Here is a 22808-nt window from a genome sequence, read left to right on the forward strand (position 1 = left end):
GGCTGGAACTGACAACATGGACACATTTTTTAAACCAAGAGCAGCCAGTTCAGCGCCTAAAACTGGAGATTAGGATCATGAGCCTCGTTTTGACCACAGGGACCGCCCTCAGGCACTGGGAATCTTTTTGAGGAAGTGTTTGCATTTTCACTAAGGTCTAAATTAAGTTCCTGGGCCGTTATTTTTTTTTTTTTTTACTGTACAGAAAGTCCCTGCTCGGGGAGTAGTACTTTCCAAGAGTAGAAGCATACTGCACACTTTGCTATAGCTGTAGTAATGACAATTAGAGAGGACACTTGAAATCAACAAATCAACAGTTTTTTATATTTTAGGCATAGCTAAATAAGATAAAATATAAAGATAGTGAAAAGACGACATCACATAAAGGCAAGTCTATAAATATGAGTTTTAAGAAGTGATCTAAAAGAAGTCACTGATTTGGTGTGTCTTATGTCGTTCCAAAGCCGAGGAGTCCTGATGACAAAAACTCAGTCACCTTTGGATTTAAGCCCGGACTTTGGAAGAGCCAGAAGGGCCCCAGCCGATCTGAGGCTGTGAACTGGCTCAAAGGGGGTCAACATGTCTATTATGTAGTTTGGGGCCAGACCCAAACGTGCTTTATCGGTGATCAGTAAAATCTTAAAATCAACTGTAAATCCAACAGGGAGCCAATGAAGAGAAGCCAGGATTGGTTTGACGTGATGTCGTCTGATAAAACCGTTAAGAAGCCGAGCTGCTGCGCTCTGAGCGAGGTGGAGGCGAGAGAGTGACTTTGGGTCTATGGTGGAGAGGAGGGCGTTACAGTAGTCTAAAAAAGATTAATGCGTGAATTACTTTTAGTTGAATTACTTAGAGTGTGAGAGCATTGGTTTAATTGTGGAGATGGTTCTGATCTGAAGGAAGCATGACTAGACAACTTTTTAAATCTGTGCCATAAAATTTAACTCTGAATCAAATAAAATTCCCAAATTTTTATATTCGCAGACAGAGGTTTAGGGGACTGAACGATATGATTTCTGATTTTGAGTTATTGAGTTGAAGGTAATTTTGTGCCATCCAACGCTTGATATGATTGGGACAATCTGCGATAACAGCAAGGCTTTTTAAAAATAATAATAATAAAAAAACATCACCATGCTGACCCATGGCAATTGATACTTTATCCTGAATTTAAATAAATTATAAATGTCAAAAAAAAATTAAACTACGGAAAATACATTCCTGTACAGTGACATCCTGATTATTTTATATGTATTTTTTTCTTATCTTTTAAATTTTCTAAACTTTATTTTACTTATTTAATTTAGTCAATTATTAAAGTTGTACATTTTTTTCTCATGTTTATATCTGTAAAATGAAGAAAACGGCAATAATTACAGGATTGCAATATGGCACCCAAATATTTTGAATCATATCATATCTGGGAGTCCCTGCTGATTGTAACCTAGACAGTATGTTGTCATTTTTTTCTCTCCATGTTTTAGAATGACGACATTGTGACAGTTGGCCCAGAGGTGCAGCAGAGGAGAAGGCGGAGGCCGAGCCCCCTCGAAAGCCCAGCCAGAGTCACCGCTGGTCAGATGGAGCAGCTCCACTGGGTCCGCCATCGATGTCGGCAGCTGCTAGTAGCAGACTCGGGCCGAGGCTGGTACTCCGCCCCTGAAAACCCTGCTGCCAAAGGCTCCCTGGAGCCCCACGGCTCACCACACAGGCTTAGTGGGAAGCGAAGGAAGGTCTTGGCTCACCATGGACCTTACCAGCAGGAGTATGAAGGCATCTGCAAGGGCTATCGAGGCAACGCAATCCGTACCACCAAGTACAGCTTGTTGAGCTTCATCCCCATGAACCTGTTCCAGCAGTTCCACAGGTTTGTTGTCTTTGAAACACCATTAATGGATATTACCAATGTAATGTTTTTCCCTTTCACAATGAATGCCCACAAAAAGTCGGAAGTGACTTATGTATTTTCCGAAGTCATAAGCTGCTACTCTCTGTTCTACTGTATGTTTTGCTCACCTTCAGAGTCACAGGATGCTGCAGGTTTGTCTTGAAACTCAGCTTTTGTTCCAAAACAGAGTGCAGCCCGTAAAGTGAGTTTTTAAAGCCAGACATCTCAGTAACTGACTTTGCAACTGACAGACACTGACTTTGTGTGCAAACCTGTAACGCAGACATTGGTTAGCTACACAGTTGCATCAGATCATATGCCCTTTTATTTTTATTCTTGGAATGAAATCTTTTTACAAATTTTTTTTTTTTTTTAACCTGTAATTATTTGGTGTATGGACAGTGAGCTATTTTCTTGCACCTCAGGGTACTGTGCCAAACCAGCATGCCTTAAATTGATTTCACACTCTGACAATTCAGTCAGTTTAGGCCCAGTATTAGCAACATTTGGCTGTAAACCGGTAGGAGACAGGAGCTCACATGTACATGTCACTAGGTCAGTGGGTACACAGAGCATTACATCATTCTGGTTACTATTTACACCCAGTGGAGTGATAAATGGTAAGCTCTTTAATTGCAGTGTTAAACCTTTGTGAAAAAGGGAATGTAGTTCAGCATTACTGGAAACCTTTAAGAGGCTGTTTACATCCCTCCAGATGCTGTAAGGTGGTCTTACACCAATTGAATTTACAGTGCCTGTGAATAATTATTCATCCCCACAGCATGATCCTGCCACCAGCGTGTCTCACTGTGGGGATGGTGTCCTCAAGGTGGTGTGCTGTGTTGGATTTTCACTAACCACTAAAAGTAGCTGGAGGCAAAAACAACAATAATGCAATAATACTAACAATAAATACAATAACAATTTTTAGTGGTTAGTATTAGCTAGTTTTGTGTGGTTTATTTTTTCCTCGGGTGAAAATCCAACACACAAAACTAGCTAATACTAACCACTAAAAATAGCTGGAGGCAAAAACAACAATAATGCAGGTGTGTTCAAAAAAAGTTCTATGTGATGCCAGTGGGAGCAGATTCATCTGGTAGATAAATTGCTGTGGTTATTTCCTGTGCAGGGCTGCCAACTTGTACTTCCTGTTCTTGGTGCTGCTGAACTGGGTTCCCGTTGTCGAGGCCTTCCAGAAGGAGATCACCATGATTCCTCTGGTGGTGGTTCTCAGCGTTATCGCCTTCAAAGATGGCCTGGAGGACTACAGACGCTACCAGTATGACAAGAAGGTCAACAACAACATAGTGCGGGTCTACAGCGGGTGAGTAGGCTTGTGTGAGATTGAGAAAGTGTCGTTTAAGGCTGTCCATAGGTCCTTGAAAAGTCTGAGAAAGTCTTGAAAGGATCTGATATTATTTTACTTCCCCGCTGACAAGAAAGCAACCATGGAGGTACAAGAGTGAACTGACTGTCCTGTAGCCAATCCAAAGTGGGTTGGTTAGACTGGTCTGTAGAGGTTTAAATGGATAAGACACCTATTTTGAAAAAAAAAAAAATAAAATAAAATAAATAAATATATATATATATATATATATATATATATATATATATATATATTTTTTTTTTTTTTTTTTTTTTTTTTTTTTTTTTTCTTCTCATTGTTTCTGAGTGCTGGATACTGTCTGGCTGCTCCAAATGCTAACTGTTAGCCTCCTGCCATTGAGGTGGACTTCCCCCCAGCTAACATTCTGAAAATTAACCACCTTAATCAACTAGAAGAGGATTCAACAAGTGCTGCTTTCTAAAACTAAAAAGGCTAATATGACCAAGTGCACATGGACAGTAGTTTTGCTCAAATTACTGTTTATAAATGTAATTTTCCTGTTATCAACATCCAGAAAGATCCGGTAAGTTCTTCATTTCCTGTATCACTGCGTGTCAGAGGAGCAGTGATACAGGAAAAAGGTTTATAGGGATAAGTCACCAATTTAAAAAAAATATATATATTATTTGACTTCTCCCCCCAGCTGTTCTGTAGGACAGTAGTGGCTCTATCTTCCTCTCTTTGTTACTGAGTGCTGCATACTGGCTGGATGCTCCAAATGCTAACTGTTAGCCTCCTGCCATTGAGGTGGACTTCCCCCCAGCAAACACTCTGGAAATTAACCGCCTTAATCAACTAGAAAAGGATTCAACAAGTGCTGCTTTCTAAAACTAAAAAGGCTAATATGACCAAGTGCACATGGACAGTAGTTTTGCTCAAATTACTGTTTATAAATGGAATTTTCCTGTTATCAACATCCAGAAAGATGCGGTAAGTTCTTCATTTCCTGTATCGCTCTGTGTCAGAGGAGCAGCAGCCACCACAGAGACGGAGTACTTGGGTTTGACATTGGTTGTTTTCGTCACTGAATATGAAGCTGGCTATGCTGTGGCTAACGTCTTGGCTTGCTGCTTCTATTCCTCTGCTCCCCTCTATTGTGCATGGTTCACATGGAGACCCATTTTATTCGAAACCCCACCCAAACTGCTCACCACCTGTCCAGTTATGTGAACTGGGTGGTGCTGCCTCCCCGGCTGGGTCGCTCTGCGCGTGATGTCCACTGGGTGGCAGGCAGGAAGACTGGATTGTTGGTATCTGCTAACTGGATAGGTGGTTATATTGTCTTATATTGTCTTATACAGTGTAACCACAGGAAATTAATTATCAACTGTGTTTTGTAGTATATACAAAACACAGTTGATAATTAATTTCCTGGTGTTGCCTTTCTTATTCCACCCATTTAGTTTCAGGACTTTCATGAGATGTTTTGTATGATTTTGACAGCTTTGTTGCTTTCTTTCGTTTTGAATTGCTCTTCAATTCATTTCCAGGTGGCAGTAACAGGGTTTATTAAAAAAAATATTAGATGATACCTGCAGACACCCTGTCTCTTTAAAAACAATAAAATGCCTATGGTGTGAGAAAAGACCAGAATCTGAGACCAGCAATAGACAATGCCATTACTATCATCTGTGTTATGCAGGGGTATGGAACTTTGTCCATTAGCATATGAAATATTATGAAATATAGGAGATAACAGTATACTACTACTACTATGTGATCAGTGCCAGGAATGTGGCCATTATCAGTTTCCTATTGGCTGCTATTTTGAGCGTAATTTACTGTGAATGACGCCCTGTGTGACGGCCATATTTATTATCAAGGCACTTAGACACAATCAAATTTCCTTGTGTGTGTGGGTGTGGGTGTATTTGGTCATGGTAAAGTCCATCTTATAATGAAGCCTGTCACAACGACAGAAAAATATATGTAACTGGTGGCTGAATCAAACATGCTGTTTGACTTCAACTCAGGAGGTATCCAACAGTTTGTCCATCAGCCTCTTCAAAAAGCTACCACTGCCTGATTAGGGTTAGATACATGAAACATGGTACAACAGTCAGTTACAGCACAGCCCATGTCATTATTGACCCACGGCTTTGTCCTGTATTTGATTACACAATCTGTCTTTTAAGAAGTTGTAAAACTTCAACCTTGACTTGAAGGAGTGCTAACCTTTGGAGGAGTGGCAGTCAATTCCAGTCACTGTGGTAGTTAGCTATTCATGTGTCCTTATAGTCGTCTCCGTGTCTATCAGAGAGAAGAGGATCTACGTGCAGGTAGTGAGCTGGTGGATGAGATTAGCAGGAAATGAAGAGGACAAGTACTGTTGGGATTAAAAGCAGAGCGCGGCACTGTGTTGTTGTTGTTGTTGTTGACATTGATGAGCAAACTCATGTTCAGCCTGGAGTGTCCTTTGCGATTTCGAACTTCCACCGAGCGTCTGGAGAGGAAGAGGACAGTGGTGTCCTCCGCCACAGATGACGAGCAGCTGATCAAACTCCTCAAGTCGTATGGAAGCAACAAGATCAGGACCACCAAGTACTCTCTGCTCTCCTTCCTCCCCAAAAATCTGTTTGCGCAGCTACATCGCTTCGCTAATGTCTACTTCATCTTCCTGGCGGCCCTTAACTTTGTTCCCGTTGTGGAAGCCTTCCAGCCAGAGATTGCTATGGCTCCTATCCTGCTGGTGCTGACAGTGACTGCCATCAAGGACCTCTGGGAAGACTACCGGAGGCTTATTTCAGATCGTTTCATAAATGGGCTTCGCTGCCAAGTTTACAGCAGGTAGGGTAAACATACCGGCTGCTATCGATGAATTTGTTGTGGCAAACTTTAATGTCTATGAAGCAAACCATCGTCTTTTCCCTCACATGAGAATAACGCAGTTAGAATGAAGTTGGTTTGACAAAAAGTCTTCTTAGATACAAGGATGAGGAAGTAAGAGGTGCCTGCACTGTCAGCGACTCAGCCACAAACAGTGTGGTTTTGGGACGTTTTTACTGTCTGCCGCTTTCAGTCGCACATAGGAACTCACATTTTTTAACTTAGCAGAATTTGCTTTTTACTGTCCCTCTTATTGGTGTTGCAGTGGACCCATGTGCCTCCACTCAGTGACTGTGCCTGGCCTTATCTTCCGCATGGATGACGTATTGTTTGTATCGTGTCCATGTCTTTGTTGTGCATACAACCTTGCCACAGTTGCAGATTTGCAAAGCTATGTGTTGCACTGCACAGCGGTGGAGAGAGCAGCTTTTAGAAATTGCTACTCAAGTAGAAGTTACTTTGATGGTATTTTACTCAAATAGAAGTACTTCTTTAAAAATCTACTGTAATATAACAGGTAGTTTAAAAAGCACTAAATGTCAAAGTTATTGAGTGACTTTTTCAGAAGAATAGGTGTCTAACTTTTCCATGCAGTTATACAATGAGAGTACAAGGTTCAAGCTAGATTTTTTTTAAAAGGTGCATTGTGCAAAATTGCTGAGGTTGATTAAAGTGACAACCCTCTTGGCTTAACTAAGAAAAAAACATGGAATAAGCAGGTAAATGATGATTGAGTTGGCTCTCATCATCGGGCCAACTCACAGATACTATTCACTTTTTTCCCACACTCATTACTCATTTTTGCCAGTTGAGTCTAATGAGCACCCACAGAGTGAAACCTGTCTGCTTTTCTCGTCCTCTCTGACTGCTCATTGTGAAAGCTTCCACAGTCAGCCTACGATGGCCCAGTTTTTGATGTTTACGGCGAGTCAGCAGCATTTGTACTTTGTTGATTTGTACTTGATGGATGTAATTCAAATAGTGAAGTACAATACTTAAACAAACATGTACTAAAGTAAAAGTAAAACTACTGACTTAAAAAATACTTTGATAAGTTCACAGAAAAGCTTTTCACACAAACAAGGTAATTAATAACGTCCCCCTTTAACTCCTGTGCAATGTCGGTTTTATTTGCAGGAAGTGTTTTGGCATTTTTAGATCTAGGAAAGGAGTTATTAAGGTTATAGGTTTGAACAAATGTGAACTTTAACACCCAGAAACCCTGTAAGGTGACGTCAGTAAACTGCACCCAGCACGCTCATGTTTACCGACGTGGCTTATGTGCGTTACCGAAGTATTCCAAAGGGATACGATATCTACATAAGACTAAGATGGCTGCATTTTTACAAAAAAAATCTTTCTCCACAACAACAGGTTGTAATAGCTTATTTGTTCTGTCAGAGGACTGGCCGGTGTGTGAGTCACTCTACCCTCCAGTGTACTAGTTCCTCAGCATATTTTTCCCCTGTTCAGGCCTGTATCCAGTTACCACAAAGGGAACAATGTCTGGAGATAAGCTAGACAAGCAACATTTTCTGCATTAAGGTACATCAACACCTCACTGCCCGGTGGTTTTAACTTTAAGAAAAGAAAAAAAAAAAAAAAAAAAAAAAAAAAAAAAAAAAGACAAATATTTGCATTTGATCAGTCTTGATGAAACTGATTTCTATCTATCTCTGTGGTTACAGTAACGGCTCTAGCCTAGTTTCCTTCAGCCAGTTCTTGTAAAGGGTGTTGGACCTTGAGTGTAATGATTAACCCTGATTGTATTCGTGCTGTGTGCTTTATATATCATGTTAACAGGCTAGCCCACCTAGTAATCGACCAACAGGTTTTCTTTTTTTGTATGTTCAACATGAACTGTTTGTCAAGTGAAAGAGTCTTGATGAGGTATTTCTGCCAATATATTGTGCCAGTATTAAGTATTTTTAATTGCAAGTGTTTCAGGGCCAAAACGCATTTTGTAAGTGTTAAGTATATCCCTAATAATAATATTTAACATGTGGAACACCAAAATGTTGTATTAGAATCAGTTCAAGACAAGTTAAGGGCTGCCCATACACGACCACTTTGGTTTAATGTAACATGTATGTAATAAAACTGCATCATGTCTGTCATATTAGATGCAGACAGCACTGACTGGCTGCTATATCTGATCTTTATGAATGACCAGTAGAAAGGACCTGGTACACTGACAAGCTGATACACACAGTTATGATCTGTTTGGATAATATACCATGTTTCTATCGCCCCTATGTGTCTATGTGTGTGTTTTGTTTTCACCTCCACTCCAGTGCTTTTCCTGACCTGTGTGACAGAGATTGCTGAACAGTATTGTTGTGAGCACTTCTGTGTTTTATCTCCCCAGGTGCTCTTTTACATGTTCCTCTGACTGTCTATATATAGTGCACCTGTTTTTTTTTATTCTAATCATTATTTTTTAGGACATTTTATAGGACATTTTGTAGGACTGCTGCGTTAAGAACATCCCGTGGACAAAGTCAGGAAGGGCCTCTTTAGATACGTCTTTTCGACCAGAGCAGTTCTGGTTCTTGAACCGGTGCCGTTCTTTCCAGTTCTTGGAACCAAGGTGCAAACTAGTGAACCGGCCCACGTGCACCAGTGTGGAATGGACTCATTGCGACAGACAGCGGTGTCACCGTGTTTCTGGCCTCTGACTCTGATGTTGCTGTGGCTGAATTCAGCCCGTCTGCTGCTTTGCTGCTCTGTGACTCAGCCCACTGTGGAGGAGATCACAGTACTCCATCCAGTGTCGCTTTTCTTCAGGTCCTTTTTTCAGTCTGTGTTCTTCTCCTTCAGTTGTTTTAACTTGTTGATAATTTTGTCCTAGGTTTTAACAAATCCAGCCTTCACCAACTCTTCAGCAACTTTGAGATACAATTTCCTTTTTCTAGTGCTCATTTCCATCTTTCCAGATGTCCAACTTCTGCACACTGATTTTTTTTCATCGTCTTTATGTTTCCCTTTAGAATAATACATGCTGCTCTTATGGACTTATCTGTGTCCACTTGAGATCTGACTATTTTTTGGTTACAACTTGAAACCAACTTTTTGGGTTCCAAGCCATTATTTTTTTGGGGTGGAAATACTCAGGACAGTTGGACTGAGAGGATGGAATTACTGTAAAATGCCAAAAATAAAATAAAATAAAATAAAATTATTGTAAAATTACCCAAAAGTTTGTAAAATATTACAAAAAAATCACCAGAAAATTACAAAAAAAAAAATTGTAAAAAATACTATTAAAATTGTCACATTGAACACACACAAGAAAATTAAATGTTTAAAAAAGGTGTAAAGTTGTAATAAATAAATAAAATAAATTAGAAAAATAACAAAATAGCCAAAAATTGAAAAAAAAGAAAGAAATTTACCAATAAAGAAATAAATAAAGCCCATTTTGTGTAGAGGGTGATATAAAATGTGTAAATAAATGTCTACCGACAGGCTGCTGGGATTCAAAAGGATAATTTTCTGGATCTTACTGGATATTTTGATATTTTGCTGCAGCCTGCAGAAAGATTACATCGAGCAACGCTGGCAGGACGTCCGAGTGGGAGACTTTATTCGTCTGTCCTGCAACGAAATCATCCCCGCTGACATGCTGCTGCTCTATTCCTCTGACCCCCACGGCGTCTGTTACATCGAGACTGCCAACCTGGACGGAGAGACCAACCTGAAACAGAGACAGGTGGTTGCAGACCTCCCGCTGCAGGTAGGCTTATGGCAAACGATGTAAAGGAAACTTTTTTATGGCTGGATGGCTCCAAGTGGAGCCAGACAGCAAACACAATAAACTGTTATCATCTAAACCAATACACATACGCTACTGTGACCTCAGGGTCCAGGTTAGTCCTTAGTCACTGAACTGAACTCTCAGAAAGTTAAATTATATTCCCTTTATTTTAAACATGTTTCAAAATCGCTTCTTTGACCAATAAAGATTTAATATTTTTATCAGAAAGCACAGAATATCATTTAAATAAGTTAAGCATTCAAATGCTGCGTACATTTCTTTTTATTTCATGGCCACTTTTATAGACCAAAGCAGCAACTTTTAAAAATTTTCAAAGATTTCATATACTTTTTGTATTATTTAAATATATTTTTTAGCCTAAATTTCCAACATCCACGCAGAATCAACTTGTGGTCATAATAATCTGTGATATTTTTTCTGAGAGTTTTTTTTTCAGCATTTTTTTTTTTTTTTTTTTTTTTTTAATAGTCACAATAGAGAGAGGCAGGAAAGACAAGGGGAGAGAGAGATGACTTGCAGCAAATGGCCTGAGGTCAGATTTGAACCCAGGACACTGCAGTCAAGACTTTAACAAGTGAGCTACCGGGGCGCCCATCTACAATATTTTCTCATAAATAAAACGTCAACCTCACTATGAGCCTTTGAATATGATATTTTGTTTAATGAGGTGTTTAGTACAGCAAACACTTAAAGATTTAGCAAAGGATTTAGAAAAACCCTTTGGCGCACAGGAAGTGAAATAGATCGTTGGCATGACAACACCAGGACCACATCATCACTGTTCATGAAAAAGAAAAAGGCATCTTAGTAAAAGACACTAATGTGATACCACTGTGACACTACTGTGTGTGTGTGTGTGTGTGTGTGTGTGTGTGTGTGTGTGTGTGTTCCAGGGAGTAGAGTTTACCCCTGAGAGCTTCCACAGTCGCATTGAGTGTGAGAATCCCAACAACAACCTCAGCAAGTTCAGAGGTTACATGTAAGTTTCCTCTTCTCATCAATCACACAACACAACCTGACCTATAAAAGTCCATCGACACATGGTTCAAAGGAGGATCAGACCATGCAGGGGTGGAATTTAGATTTCAAATGGGGAGTGGTTAAAAATTAGCACAGCAATACAGCAATGGTGTATTGTACATTATTGCTTCACTGTATAATTAATAATTCTCACCTCGGGGTGGGGACTGAACTTGGTACTTTTAATGGTGCTGAGTGAATACGTCAGTACTACCAAGAACCTATTCACATTAAATTAATTGGTTCCAAATGTCGGCACCTTGAGCGGGTTGTGCTGTGAAGTCAAATAAATATTGATGATTCCCTATGAGCCGTTTGAAAAAATCCCTCTTAGTTTACTGCTTTTTGTCAGCACTCATCTGGGTGAGAGAGTATATGTTAAACAGGCCCGACATCATTATAAATAAATAGTTCAAATACATTCATCATGTCTTCCATTTAACTAAAAAACGTTTTTGGTCCTTTTAATCAGACATGGGATGTTTATTTATCTCGACAGTTTCAGAGGTCAATTGTCACTCTTCTCTGACAATGTCACACTAACCTCGCGACAACTGCCACCTACAGTACATACAGTAGGTTACTGTAGCGGGTGGCAGAGGTCAGACTGGGAATGGGTGGCTCGCCCGGGGTATTATTATTATTTTTAATAAATGCAGGTTAAATACAGGAAATTTACGGGAAAATACTAATACGGGAGGGGGCCGGGAAAGGAGGGTAAAATACGGGAAAATCCCGGCCAAAACGGGATACTTGACAGGTGTGCGCCAGAGACAGGGGTGTGTGTGTGTGTTTCCGCCACGCTGTTCATTGTTGGACTCGGGATGTGAATGAAGACAAGCAGGGAGACACAATGCCAACTGTTGTGAATCTCCAGCACCACACAGCCAGCAGCAGTGGTGCATCTCTATATGTCGCTATTGACATATGAGTATTTTCTTTGATGATTTACTTAAAAGATTAGAGCGCCTTCTTTCAGTAATTCTATGTTTCCATACATGCAGTAATGTCCTTGCCACAAAATCAGCAGGACATTTAGGGAGCAAAAGTAAAAACTGTATTTCTACACTTGATAGGACAGAGGAAAATCTCCATGGGAAGCTGAATTCGCTCCTGAAATAATTTTTAGACAGCTCTGGTGGAGCTCAGGCTTTATCAGGAGGACGGCTGCTTCACTCCAAACGATTTATGTGTATCAACCTTGACTGTGTGTGAGACCTTTTGGAACTCGTTAGGGATAATCAAAGAGTAGATGTGATGTAGCCTGGAGCTAGGAGTGGCAGAGTGATTACAAAATGCTCTCAACAGGGAGCAAAAGTCAGTGCTACTCCTCTCACAGACTCAATCAATCAAATCCTGGACGTTTTGATAGGTTTATCAATCAGCTGGTCAGAGAGAGAATTTATCTATTATGATTTTGATTAATAGTGTTAGTTTATCAAGAAGAAATTGCTGATTACAGCTTCACACAGATGCTAAGTCATGTCATACTGTATCATTATAAATGGGCTCTGCTAAACTTCCCATGACTGTTTGTCATTATTTTGACACTTTATAGGATCAGTAATTAATTGATTAATCAAAAAAAGCCACATTACTCGACAGTGAAAATAATTGTTAGTCGTAGTCCTAGTTTATTGACTGCTGATATAATATGGAGCATCATATGTAACGTTCCACAGGGAGCACTCCACTAAGGGTCGTGTTGGCCTCCACAACAACAACCTCCTGCTGCGGAGCTGCACTGTCCGCAACACTGAGACTGTCGTAGGCATCGTGGTCTACGCTGGTAAGAGCACAGTGCCACTTCCAACAAATGTGACTCTCAGCTTTCACCTGAGCCTCATGGCTCCTTACCGCATTCTGTGGTGCTTTCTGCTTCAGTGTTACTGTGAGAAATTTGAGAGATCTTTTCAGGTCAATATGATGTCAGGCAAGAGTGCAATCTTATTTGTTACGATCCGAGGCAAAAGCTGATTCAGTGCAGCTGTCCTCTGAGCCTCTTGTTCAGTCTGGACTTTGCACATAATATCTAATCTTGTATTTAAAGTTTGCCACTAATTTGCAAAAAAAACAGGATCAGATCTCCTTCTCAATTCTGATTTCTGTCTCAGTTTCACTTTAGTTTTTAACTCTTTGAATCCTAGGAATCTATAGGTGGGCTTTTCACCTTTTAGCATTTTTGAAAGGTTTTATTTTACCCCCTTATCAAGAGAAGTCAGCTTATTTTAACAATTTGGGGATACTGATTTTACTTTCTTGGTAGTATTCAGGTCATGTCTTGCCAATTTGCATGTCACCTGTTTCCCCATGTTTCTGAGAGAAATCAAGAGAATTTTCTTATATTTTAAAAGGACGAATGCTTGTTCACACGCATTTTAACACAGTCAATCTAACAATGCATATATTATTTGATAATTATAAATATGTTTTTCTTGTATTTTTTGTTTTGCTCATTTTTAGGCTTCTCTTTTTTATGTTTATGTTTTTCTGATTTCTAGACTGCTAGATTTTCGACCGCTGTAGGTTTGTCCCAGCATAACATGTAAGCAGTGTTGTGTGACAAATTCTTGCCGCAAATGCAGTGCAGCTTGACAAGCGATATGTGCAAGCCAGCCCCCATTCCTTTGAATCTGCTTTTCCAGTTAAAAGAGTGCAGGATAAACCAGTCAGATGAGTGGGAGGTGTCCAACCCTACCACCACCACAAAACTTAATGCAGGTATTGTTACTGTATTCATGTGTGGCCATAAGCAGGTGAAAGCCTCTGCTGAGGAAAGGGAGAAGCAAGCCATGAGTATACTGTATACACATCACACTACCTCTTTAAAGCGACGGTTAACCCAGTTAAAAATGAGAACTTTCTGTTTTAGTATTATCCTTGAGTACTCTCTTCATCATCCACCAAGATTTGAGAGTTCCTCAAAGTCAGGAACTGTAATAAAAGGAGTTTTAGGCGATGCATTTTCTACAGTAACTCATTCCAGTAGAGCTGGATGGGTGTTAAGGTGCAGATGTTGCACCTCTGATAAGATCTAAACTGCAGTGAAACTATTTTGCTTGATGGAACTAGTACTGTGACAATATGTAAGATTTGGTCAGGTAGCTCCTATCTTCAGATTAACAGTACAACTTAAATTCAACACAGATATCACCCAATCAAAATACTTTTATACTCTTCATGTCTGATGCTCTGTTCCACTAAAGTCTGTCAGAGCTGTGCACCCACTCATGTCCTGTTCTCCTGATCTGGACTGATTGTACTTTTTGTGTGCTGTGGTGGTGTGCATGACACAGTCAGGTTGTGGTTTCTTGTTTTGTCCAATCCAGGCCATGAGACCAAAGCCATGATGAATAACAGCGGGCCACGGTACAAGCGTAGCCAGATGGAGAGGCGCCTCAACATAGACATTTTATGGTGTGTGCTCCTGCTCATCATCATGTGTTTGACTGCAGCCATAGGTTTGTATCATTACTGTCAACATTTATTTGCATCTCACAAATGAAACGATAATAATGATAATACTATTACCACTACCACTACTACTACTATTATTACTACTACTAGTAGTAGTACTTGTAATAATAGTCTTTTTCCTGATGAAAGGCTACATAATCAAACCTGATTTGACTTGACTTGAATAATTATAATCATTGTGAGCAGTTTGAGCCTTTAAAACAAATTTTTTGATGATGAGAGTATAAACTTGAGTCCCACAGTTCAGTGACAGAATATATACAACACTTTCTGATGTAGTCTGATACACACTTTTGCCCTTTTACAAATAGGTGAGCTTCTCTGATGTTTCTAAGGCGTAGCATTAAGCATTTGAAAATGTGTCTCTCTTGTTTGGATTCTTTGGTATGTGACAGCAAAGCAGTTATGTATCAAAAACCTGTAATTCTAAAGAAATATTGTTGGTGCTGCAAGGTTTGCCTGGTGGTGGCATGATGTTTGTCACACGTGAGAGGTTGAATGTGCTTAAGACTTTTCAGACACACTTGTGAAGTTCTGAGGCTGCGTTCAGATGCATTTCACAAGCTTTTAACCCTTTGAATCCTGAGGAGATTCACTTGATTTCACTCAAAAACATAGGAAAAAAGTTGATTAACTAATTAACAAGAAATGACCAGAAATTGGCAAGAAATTAGTAAAAAGTTACAAGAAAAATTCCATAAAATGATCATAAAAATGTGAAAACAGTGATTAGGAAGGTAGCCAGAAAATACCAGAAAATTTGTAAAATGTCACCGAAAAAAAAAAAAATCCCCTGCCCACTGGCTCCTGGGATTCAGAGGGTTAGGAAGGTCTGAAAAGCATAAAGTTGCTTGTTACAGTGCCACCATCTGGCCAATTGGTGTATTTTTTATAGTCTGACTTGTGATGTAAGTTCAGTCTCTTAGGCACAGATTGTTTTAGGGCAGAGGAGGAAGAATAACCCTAACAAAAACAACAGGGTCTCAGTCCTACAGGTGTGGACCCCTAACATGTGTGCACATGGTTTGGAATTCAGTGGAAATGCCAGATTAAGCTATATTTGTGGTTTTTACTCACCAACATTCATCATATGCAAAATGCAAAATGCCTGTTAAGTGTGACTATGATTTGTTTTGTCATGTCTGGATGTGGATGAGTTTTGTTTTTAGTATGTCCACCCACCAAAATTCCTTCACAGCCATTTAGGAAAGAGTGTACATAACTCTATAGATGTTTCACCTATAGAACATTTGCATAAACCATATGTTTCATGAAATATATCTGCCAAATATCTCTAAATAGTTTATGTACATAATAGAATAGCTGTATGCTCATAGTGTATAATTTTAAGTATCGTTTCATGTGTCAGTCCCTGATGTCCTGTACTGGGTGGCAGACACTGTCAGACTTGGTCCAGCCTTATGGAATACATTCTTATAATATGTGTAAGATGATATAATAATACTAGCATACACACCAAATGGATAACATACTATATTCTAATGCAGTGAGGTAAGGTAGCAGAAGCTGTGGACCAAAAACAAACTGGTGTAAGTGATGACTTAGTCTGGTTTCCACCCCAGGTTTTGAGTGATAGCCTCTTGTGTTTCAGGCCATGGTCTCTGGCTGCAGCAGCTGAAAGATCCCATCTTTCTGGTCGATACTGAGACGTCTCCTGCCCTGGCCGGCTTCTATGTCTTCTGGACCATGATCATAGTGCTGCAGGTAGGACAGAATGACATCATCTAGTAGTTACCTGAGACATAAGTTAGTCAGAAGGTGGTTTAAACAAATAGAATTTATGTTTTCCTTACTCAGTGGTGAGGGATGTTCACCACTATTTATTTCTTCAGTACAAAATCACAGTGACATACAGTGTTTTATTTTAATGTTCAAGATACTGGTGTATCAGTTCAGCACATCTCTTGTAGGTTCTCACTTAAAGAACTATACCAGTGTTTTTGCATGTGTATTGTAATATCTACTATCCAACCATTGGCTTCCATTCATTCCACTACAATATGAAAATGACTTCAAACTTTCTTCACACCGGTATTCCATCACTGAAATAAAGTTGTGTTTTGATGACTTGTGAATTGGGCGGAATGGTTTGGTCCCTCCGCAAAGGAAAATAGTCCCGGGGAAACATTTGCTTTACACAACAAATTAACTGCATGAATGCTGAGGACTTTGTTAGCTGCAGAAGCAGAACATTATACAGGGTGTGTTTCAACCAAAAATCATATTTGAATATTTAGGGATTTTGATAATATCTTTTGGAATCTTTTGTACTCCCACATTATTTGTAGGATGGTTTGTTGCAATGTAAAATATGAGTAAATTGTGAAATCTGATGAAGGAATTTTTGCAAGATTCTAGTTGGTCAATAATCACAACTTAAGTTTGACCTACAGGGTTCTTGTACAGCGCTCTACACGTAGTTTACACAAACAGAAACATGATGCAGAAAGTGTGATCACTGAGAATACCTTTGTTTCTGACAGGTTCTCATCCCCATCTCCTTGTACGTGTCCATTGAGATTGTGAAACTGGGCCAGATCTACTTCATCCAGAATGATCTGGCCCTGTACAACGACCAGCTGGACTCCAGGATCCAGTGCCGAGCCCTCAACATCACTGAGGACCTGGGACAGATCCAGTACCTCTTCTCGGATAAGACGGGGACCCTGACAGAGAACAAGATGGTGTTTCGCCGCTGTAGTGTCTATGGGATTGAGTATCCCCATGAGGAAAACGGTGATTCCTGGTTATATCGTACTCAGTAGAATCCTTTATTATGATCCTCTATCAATGACCAAGCAATTGCAACAATATAGACAGAACTGAGGCATAGCTTAGAATAGAACCAGCTAAGTAGATCCGGCAGGAACGTGTAATTAAAGCAGCATTCACGTCCTCATCAGTCTCACTTTCTTGTTTATGAAGAAATACAGTTGCATTCATGTGGTTTGCATCTAGGACACATAAAGTTTGTCATTTGTTTAATAAGTTAATAAGCTTGATTGTGCGACCTGATAGGGTGTTCATGTGCACTTCCTGTTCAGATACTAGATTAGGCTACGAGATCAACCTGACACCACATAAACAGGGCCTAAGATACAAATTGCAATGCGAGCTACTTAATTGGGCTTTCCCGTTTTCTTTTGTGACTTGAAAATGTGGTCTTTTGAGACACTGGTCACTTGTCTTATAATATCATTTTCCATCACTGAGTAGTGGAAAATGGCATCATACACTTCAAAAGTAATACCATATTTTGCATAAATCCCTGGCATTAAGAGGAATTTATCATTTGTTAATTGGTAATAATTTATTGACAGTATTGGGGAATATTTTCACACATGTAATCAAACCAGTAAATTACATTTTGTGATAGTTGGTGGTTAAATTTAGTTAAATTATGCACTGTGATTTTCATAGTCAGTATCTTCACATTTTAATGTGTAGTTACCTACAGAATGTACCAAGAAACCCAGTTGTGTTTGCAGCCATGTGGCTTATTTGCATATTATATTTCTGTTGATCTGGTGGTCACTTAGAGTTTCCCATGCTGGTAACGTTTTATATTTGTAAAGCAAGGAAGACAGTGTCTGATATTAAGCTAAGTGCTGCTTCATTTCTGTTGTTGTGCATGGCAGCGCGGAGACTTGAGGTGTACGAGCCCGAGGAAAACAAGGTTACTGGTCAGTCGGTGACTCTTAGGTCTGGCTGCAGTGCCAGATCTCTGAGCTGCCGCTCCGTCAACTGCAACCAGAGCTCTGTCTCTCTCCACACGCTGACTGCTGACTCAGAAGAAGAGCAGGATGGACCGTCCAGCCACGTCCAGCCCAGATCTTGTGCCTTCTGTAGTCGCATGGTTAGTCACATACAGACATTCATACACAGTACCATTTTATTCATATTTTTGTTGTATCTTTCAAAATGGCAACTGCATGTTTCTTGAGATTCATTCTCATTCATACCTTTGAGCAATTTACTCTCCAGAGCAGCTAACTGGCAGGAAGAAGCCCAGACAGACATTGAAGGAACATGCAGGCTCCACTCAGAACCCACAACTGTCTAATCACTGAGCCACCATGCTACCCTTTTCTAACCAATAAACATCAAGAATTTTTTTTCCTGTTGGACAGTCTGGAAAGGAGACCTGAGATTTTCCTATCATCATTTAGGGTTGAATGAAATAATATTAAAAAATTAGCTTTTTATAACAATGTCACACATTTTACCTTTGTCAAAAAAATACAGCACTTGCAATATGGATATTGCACTTTGCCTCGATGTGATTTTGATCATATTTCATTTAACTGTTCAGCCCTAAAACATATGCGACTATAATGGACAAGGCTGAGTCAAACCAGCTCATTTTGCCTGCCTCACTCTCTCCTCAGGCTAAGGAGGTGGTTCCAGACCCCGAGCTGGTGAGGAAGTTGGACTGCCTGGCTTCCCCTGCAGTGTCTGTGAGTGACAGCTCGTCCAGGACTCCGTCCAGCCTGGAGCTCACTTACATCACCGACTTCTTTCTGGCCCTGGCCATCTGCAACAGTGTCGTGGTTTCCTCACCCAGCCAGCCGCGACACGTGGTGGGTATCTGACATCCATGAGCCATGAGCAATTCACAGCTGTCAGATCAGAGCCTTTTACCTCAGATATATTGATATAAAATACAACATATTTTTTGTCAAATAATTTTTCTCTAGCAAGATTACATCATGTTTCCTCTGATATAAGTCAAAAGAGGATGTTTGTGATTCACTGAAAATCAGAATTTCTCAACATTTCTTTATGCCTACCATTTCCTGACTTGCAGGGATTGTCCACTGATTGTCCAATTTTTGCTGAATCTGAGAATCCACACTACGCCAGCACTTTTGAGCATGAGAACATTGCAGAAAGTGTCTTGTGATATTTTAAAATGTTTCAGCTTTTCCCTTTTCTTTTTTTTTTAAATGTTCCTGAAGCTGCCCAGTGAGGTAGCGGTCTGGTGACAGTGGAGGGAGGGCCATGCAACTTCTTGCATGTAGCTTGTAGTTTGAATCGATACTGAGCCGGTAGCTTGTAAATATCCAGCTTGTAAGCATCAATTAGGTGTTAATATGTTTGGCTATTTTGTCACAGAGTAATGGAAAGAGCAAGTTACATGAAAAAAAAAGCCTTATTGCTGTTTTTTTTTTTTTCTTTAGTACCTTAGCTTCTTTGTGAACTAGGTAACAGATTGAATTCACAGTTCCTCATTCCACAGAACTGGTTTGGCAGGTTTCTTATTTTCTTCTATTTGAGGCATTAAAGCAGTCTGGATCATCGGTCATCAGGTGTTAGGATTGGTATCAAAAAAGACCATTTCAAATGATCACAACTTTCTGAATGTTTTTTCTGGATGCTTGCAGGTGCCTGAAGCTCGAATACCTCTTAAATCCCTCGAGGACATCAAACTGATGTTCCAGCGCATGAACTTCTCTCCCTTCTCAGCACTGTCAGCCTTTTCCCCTCCGCAGACCAAAGATAGTCCCCGCAGCTTCACCAGAAGGCTCTTTGCCCGGGGTAAGGCAGGCTCCTTCACCCCACCTGCAATCCCTGCTTCCTCCACCAAGGAAGGGGCAGATCCAGACCAAGATGTAAACCTGGAAACCTCCAATCCAAGCCATAAACTGGATTCTTCTGGGTCTGAGAACGAAGAGAACAACAAGGTGGAAGACAGGGAGACAGAGGATGATCTCAGGGATAAACTGGCAAAACTGGATGGAGCTGCGGACGGCATGGAAACCAGCACTGAAGAGCTGGACACTGAGAACAGTGCTGATGATGAACTGTTATATGAGGCAGAGAGTCCGGATGAGGCAGCTCTGGTCCATGCAGCCCGAGCCTACCGCTGCACCTTGCGGGGACGCTCACCGGAAAACCTGCTGGTGGACCTCCCTGGAATTGGCTGTCTGGCTGTCCGGCTGCTCCACATACTGCCCTTTGACTCAAACAGGAAGAGGATGTCGGTGGTGGTGCGCCACCCGCTCACAGGACAAGTGGTGGTCTACACCAAAGGGGCTGATTCGGTCATCATGGACCTGCTTGAGGCACCTCAAGGTAATGAATAGAAGGAATACAGAGGGGAAAATAAAGGCAGAAAACAGATTCTTACCCATATATTGGTATTTGCTGTTCAGTGTGAGTTTAATAAATCCACCAAGTTTGGTCTGTTAACTCCTTCCCTGCTGCAAGACCCAAAATGAATGAAGGAGCTCTAGGTCAGAAAACATGTTTTATTCACTTTATCTCCCTCTCTTTACTCAAGGTGCAGAGCAGCTAGGTGACAGGTGCAGTCACATCAGAGAACAAACCCAGAAGCATTTGGATAGCTACGCCAGAGAAGGCCTTCGCACGCTTTGCATTGCTAAAAAGGTAATTCTTCAAAATGTTGATCATGAACTAAGAGGGATAATTTGCTGTCATTGCAAAAGCTTCATAAACCACCTTGTGTCATCCCTCCATCTTTTGAAAAAACAAACATATTTTTTCTTATAGTATCGGATTTAGTATGAGTGAAATCCATTGCCCAGAAGCACAATATTATCACTGAAGAGACATTGCCATGACTTGGGCCATTTCAGAAGAAAACAATAGTGATTCTTGGCTAAACTCACTAGGATTTCCTTGTTACTAAATCCCTTTGAAAAGTAGAATTTGATGAGGTCATCAGCTGCAGGTCTGATACACGGCGAGTGGCAGCGTCTGCAGTGTGAGGCTGATCTAACCTCGCAAAGTCAAGATGTGCTTCTTTTATAAGTAGAAGATTATAAGAAAGACACGTAGAAGAAGTATTTTTCTGAGTTTTTTCTATTACATTTGTGACTTCATAATATCAATAATAATCATAGAATTTTTAAAGTTTTTTTTCCTCATAAATTTTTGAGTTTTTTTCTCCTAAATTTAAGACTTTAATCTCAGATTTTTTTTTCTTGGAATATTACCACTCTGTCCTGGCTCCATGTTTTTTTTTTTTTCTCCTTACAGGGGCCCTAGTACAAATCTTTAAAAAATCTCAAAAGTCTTTTGTGATTATCATTTCTTACCTTTTCCTAAAAATAAATTTGCTTAGACACAAACCTACCCTCATAATGTGAGAAAACAGATATGTATGTCATTGTTAGTGCTGATAATTAGTGATTGGCTGGACTGTACCTTTTATCGGGAGCAGGTTCTGGAGGAGGAGGAGTATGAACTTTGGCTGAAGAGACAGTTGTATGCTGAGGCCAGCATAGAGGACCGAGAGGAGCTACTGATGGAGTCAGCACATAGACTGGAGACCAACCTCACCCTGCTGGGTAAGAGAGCAACATCACTGCTGGCTCTAGACCAGGGCTGACCAGCTCTGGAGAGCCGAGACTCTGCCTTTCAGGCCAGTCGCAGACCACAGCTGGTGATATTGCTGGGCAATCCATCAGTGAAATCACCTGGTTTAAACCTTGATTGAATCAAAAACCTGCAGACTGTCATCCCTCCATGGCACATGGTAGAACTGTGTGTTCAGACCTAATGCAAAGCGAGTTTTCGCATTTTACAATTACATAGAAAGGCAATGCAAAGGCGTGATTATTGTGTCTATTCGCGCCTTTGTATTGCCTTTCTTTGTAACTGTAAAATACGAAAATTCGCTTCGATTCGTGCTAGGCGACACAAATGATGTGAATTTTCATGTCGCCAGCGAAACAAACACAAAATTTGCATATTTGCGTGAGTTGAAATTTTCAACTTGAGTGAAAAATTTGCAGCCGTATCTGCACGAGTTCACAACGTGAAAACTGGCTTCACATGTGGTCTGAACACACAGTGACACCCCGGTTCAAGATCACTGCGGTCTAATCGAATGTTGATTAATCTGTAGATTACTTTTTGATCATTTCATCCATCAAAACGTAAAACTCATAACAATCTTTAAGTGGTTTCTCTTCTGTTATACCCCTCCTGGTGTTTCATTATCCATTCTTGTTGCTATGCAACATAATGCATGAAAACAAATAAAATAGAGACATATTGAATTTGGCAGAGCAGTGCACTAAAATGCACCGCGTGCAAAATGTCAGCCCTGTACTTCACAGGTTGTAGTAGGCCAGTGACCCAGTCTGCCACTGATGGGGAAGTTGCCCTCACTGCTCTTGCCTTTTTCCTCTTGAGCCTAATGAAAGTTCCTGTTTTACTGCAAAGCCTATAAATCATGAGGCTGAGTCATGATTTTGGAGAAGTAAAGAGCTCGTATAAACAGTGTGCTGTAGCAATAACAGGAAAAAAAAAATCAGTTTTGAGACTCATGATCACTCAATGTCCATGCTTTGAAGTTTAAGTTTTAATATACATCTGTGTTATTTGTACTGAAGTCTTCCGTTTTATTCACTGCACTTCCCCACTTGTTCCACCTTCCG

General features: G+C 40.3%; 1 protein-coding gene and 1 pseudogene across 2 annotated transcripts in view; both read left to right on the forward strand.

Annotated features, from left to right (window-relative positions):
- The window catches only part of LOC115380816 (ATPase phospholipid transporting 10D), a 42014-nt gene that overhangs the window by 6554 nt on the left and 12652 nt on the right, over nt 1-22808 (forward strand). For both annotated transcript variants that reach the window (XM_030082041.1, XM_030082040.1), the window contains 13 exons: nt 1485-1867; nt 3021-3215; nt 9636-9840; nt 10776-10861; nt 12585-12691; nt 14232-14363; nt 15992-16104; nt 16884-17136; nt 18039-18256; nt 18789-18980; nt 19785-20475; nt 20684-20790; nt 21587-21713. In XM_030082041.1, coding sequence (XP_029937901.1) covers nt 1581-1867; nt 3021-3215; nt 9636-9840; nt 10776-10861; nt 12585-12691; nt 14232-14363; nt 15992-16104; nt 16884-17136; nt 18039-18256; nt 18789-18980; nt 19785-20475; nt 20684-20790; nt 21587-21713 — 2713 coding nt within the window. In that variant the 5' untranslated portion in view covers nt 1485-1580. The remainder of the gene's footprint in view (nt 1-1484; nt 1868-3020; nt 3216-9635; nt 9841-10775; nt 10862-12584; nt 12692-14231; nt 14364-15991; nt 16105-16883; nt 17137-18038; nt 18257-18788; nt 18981-19784; nt 20476-20683; nt 20791-21586; nt 21714-22808) is intronic.
- Nucleotides 5418-6070, forward strand: LOC115380819 (probable phospholipid-transporting ATPase VA pseudogene; annotated as a pseudogene).

The sequence above is a fragment of the Myripristis murdjan genome, chromosome 22 (genome assembly GCF_902150065.1).
Source record: "Myripristis murdjan chromosome 22, fMyrMur1.1, whole genome shotgun sequence".
NCBI classification, from domain to species: Eukaryota; Metazoa; Chordata; class Actinopteri; order Holocentriformes; family Holocentridae; genus Myripristis; species Myripristis murdjan.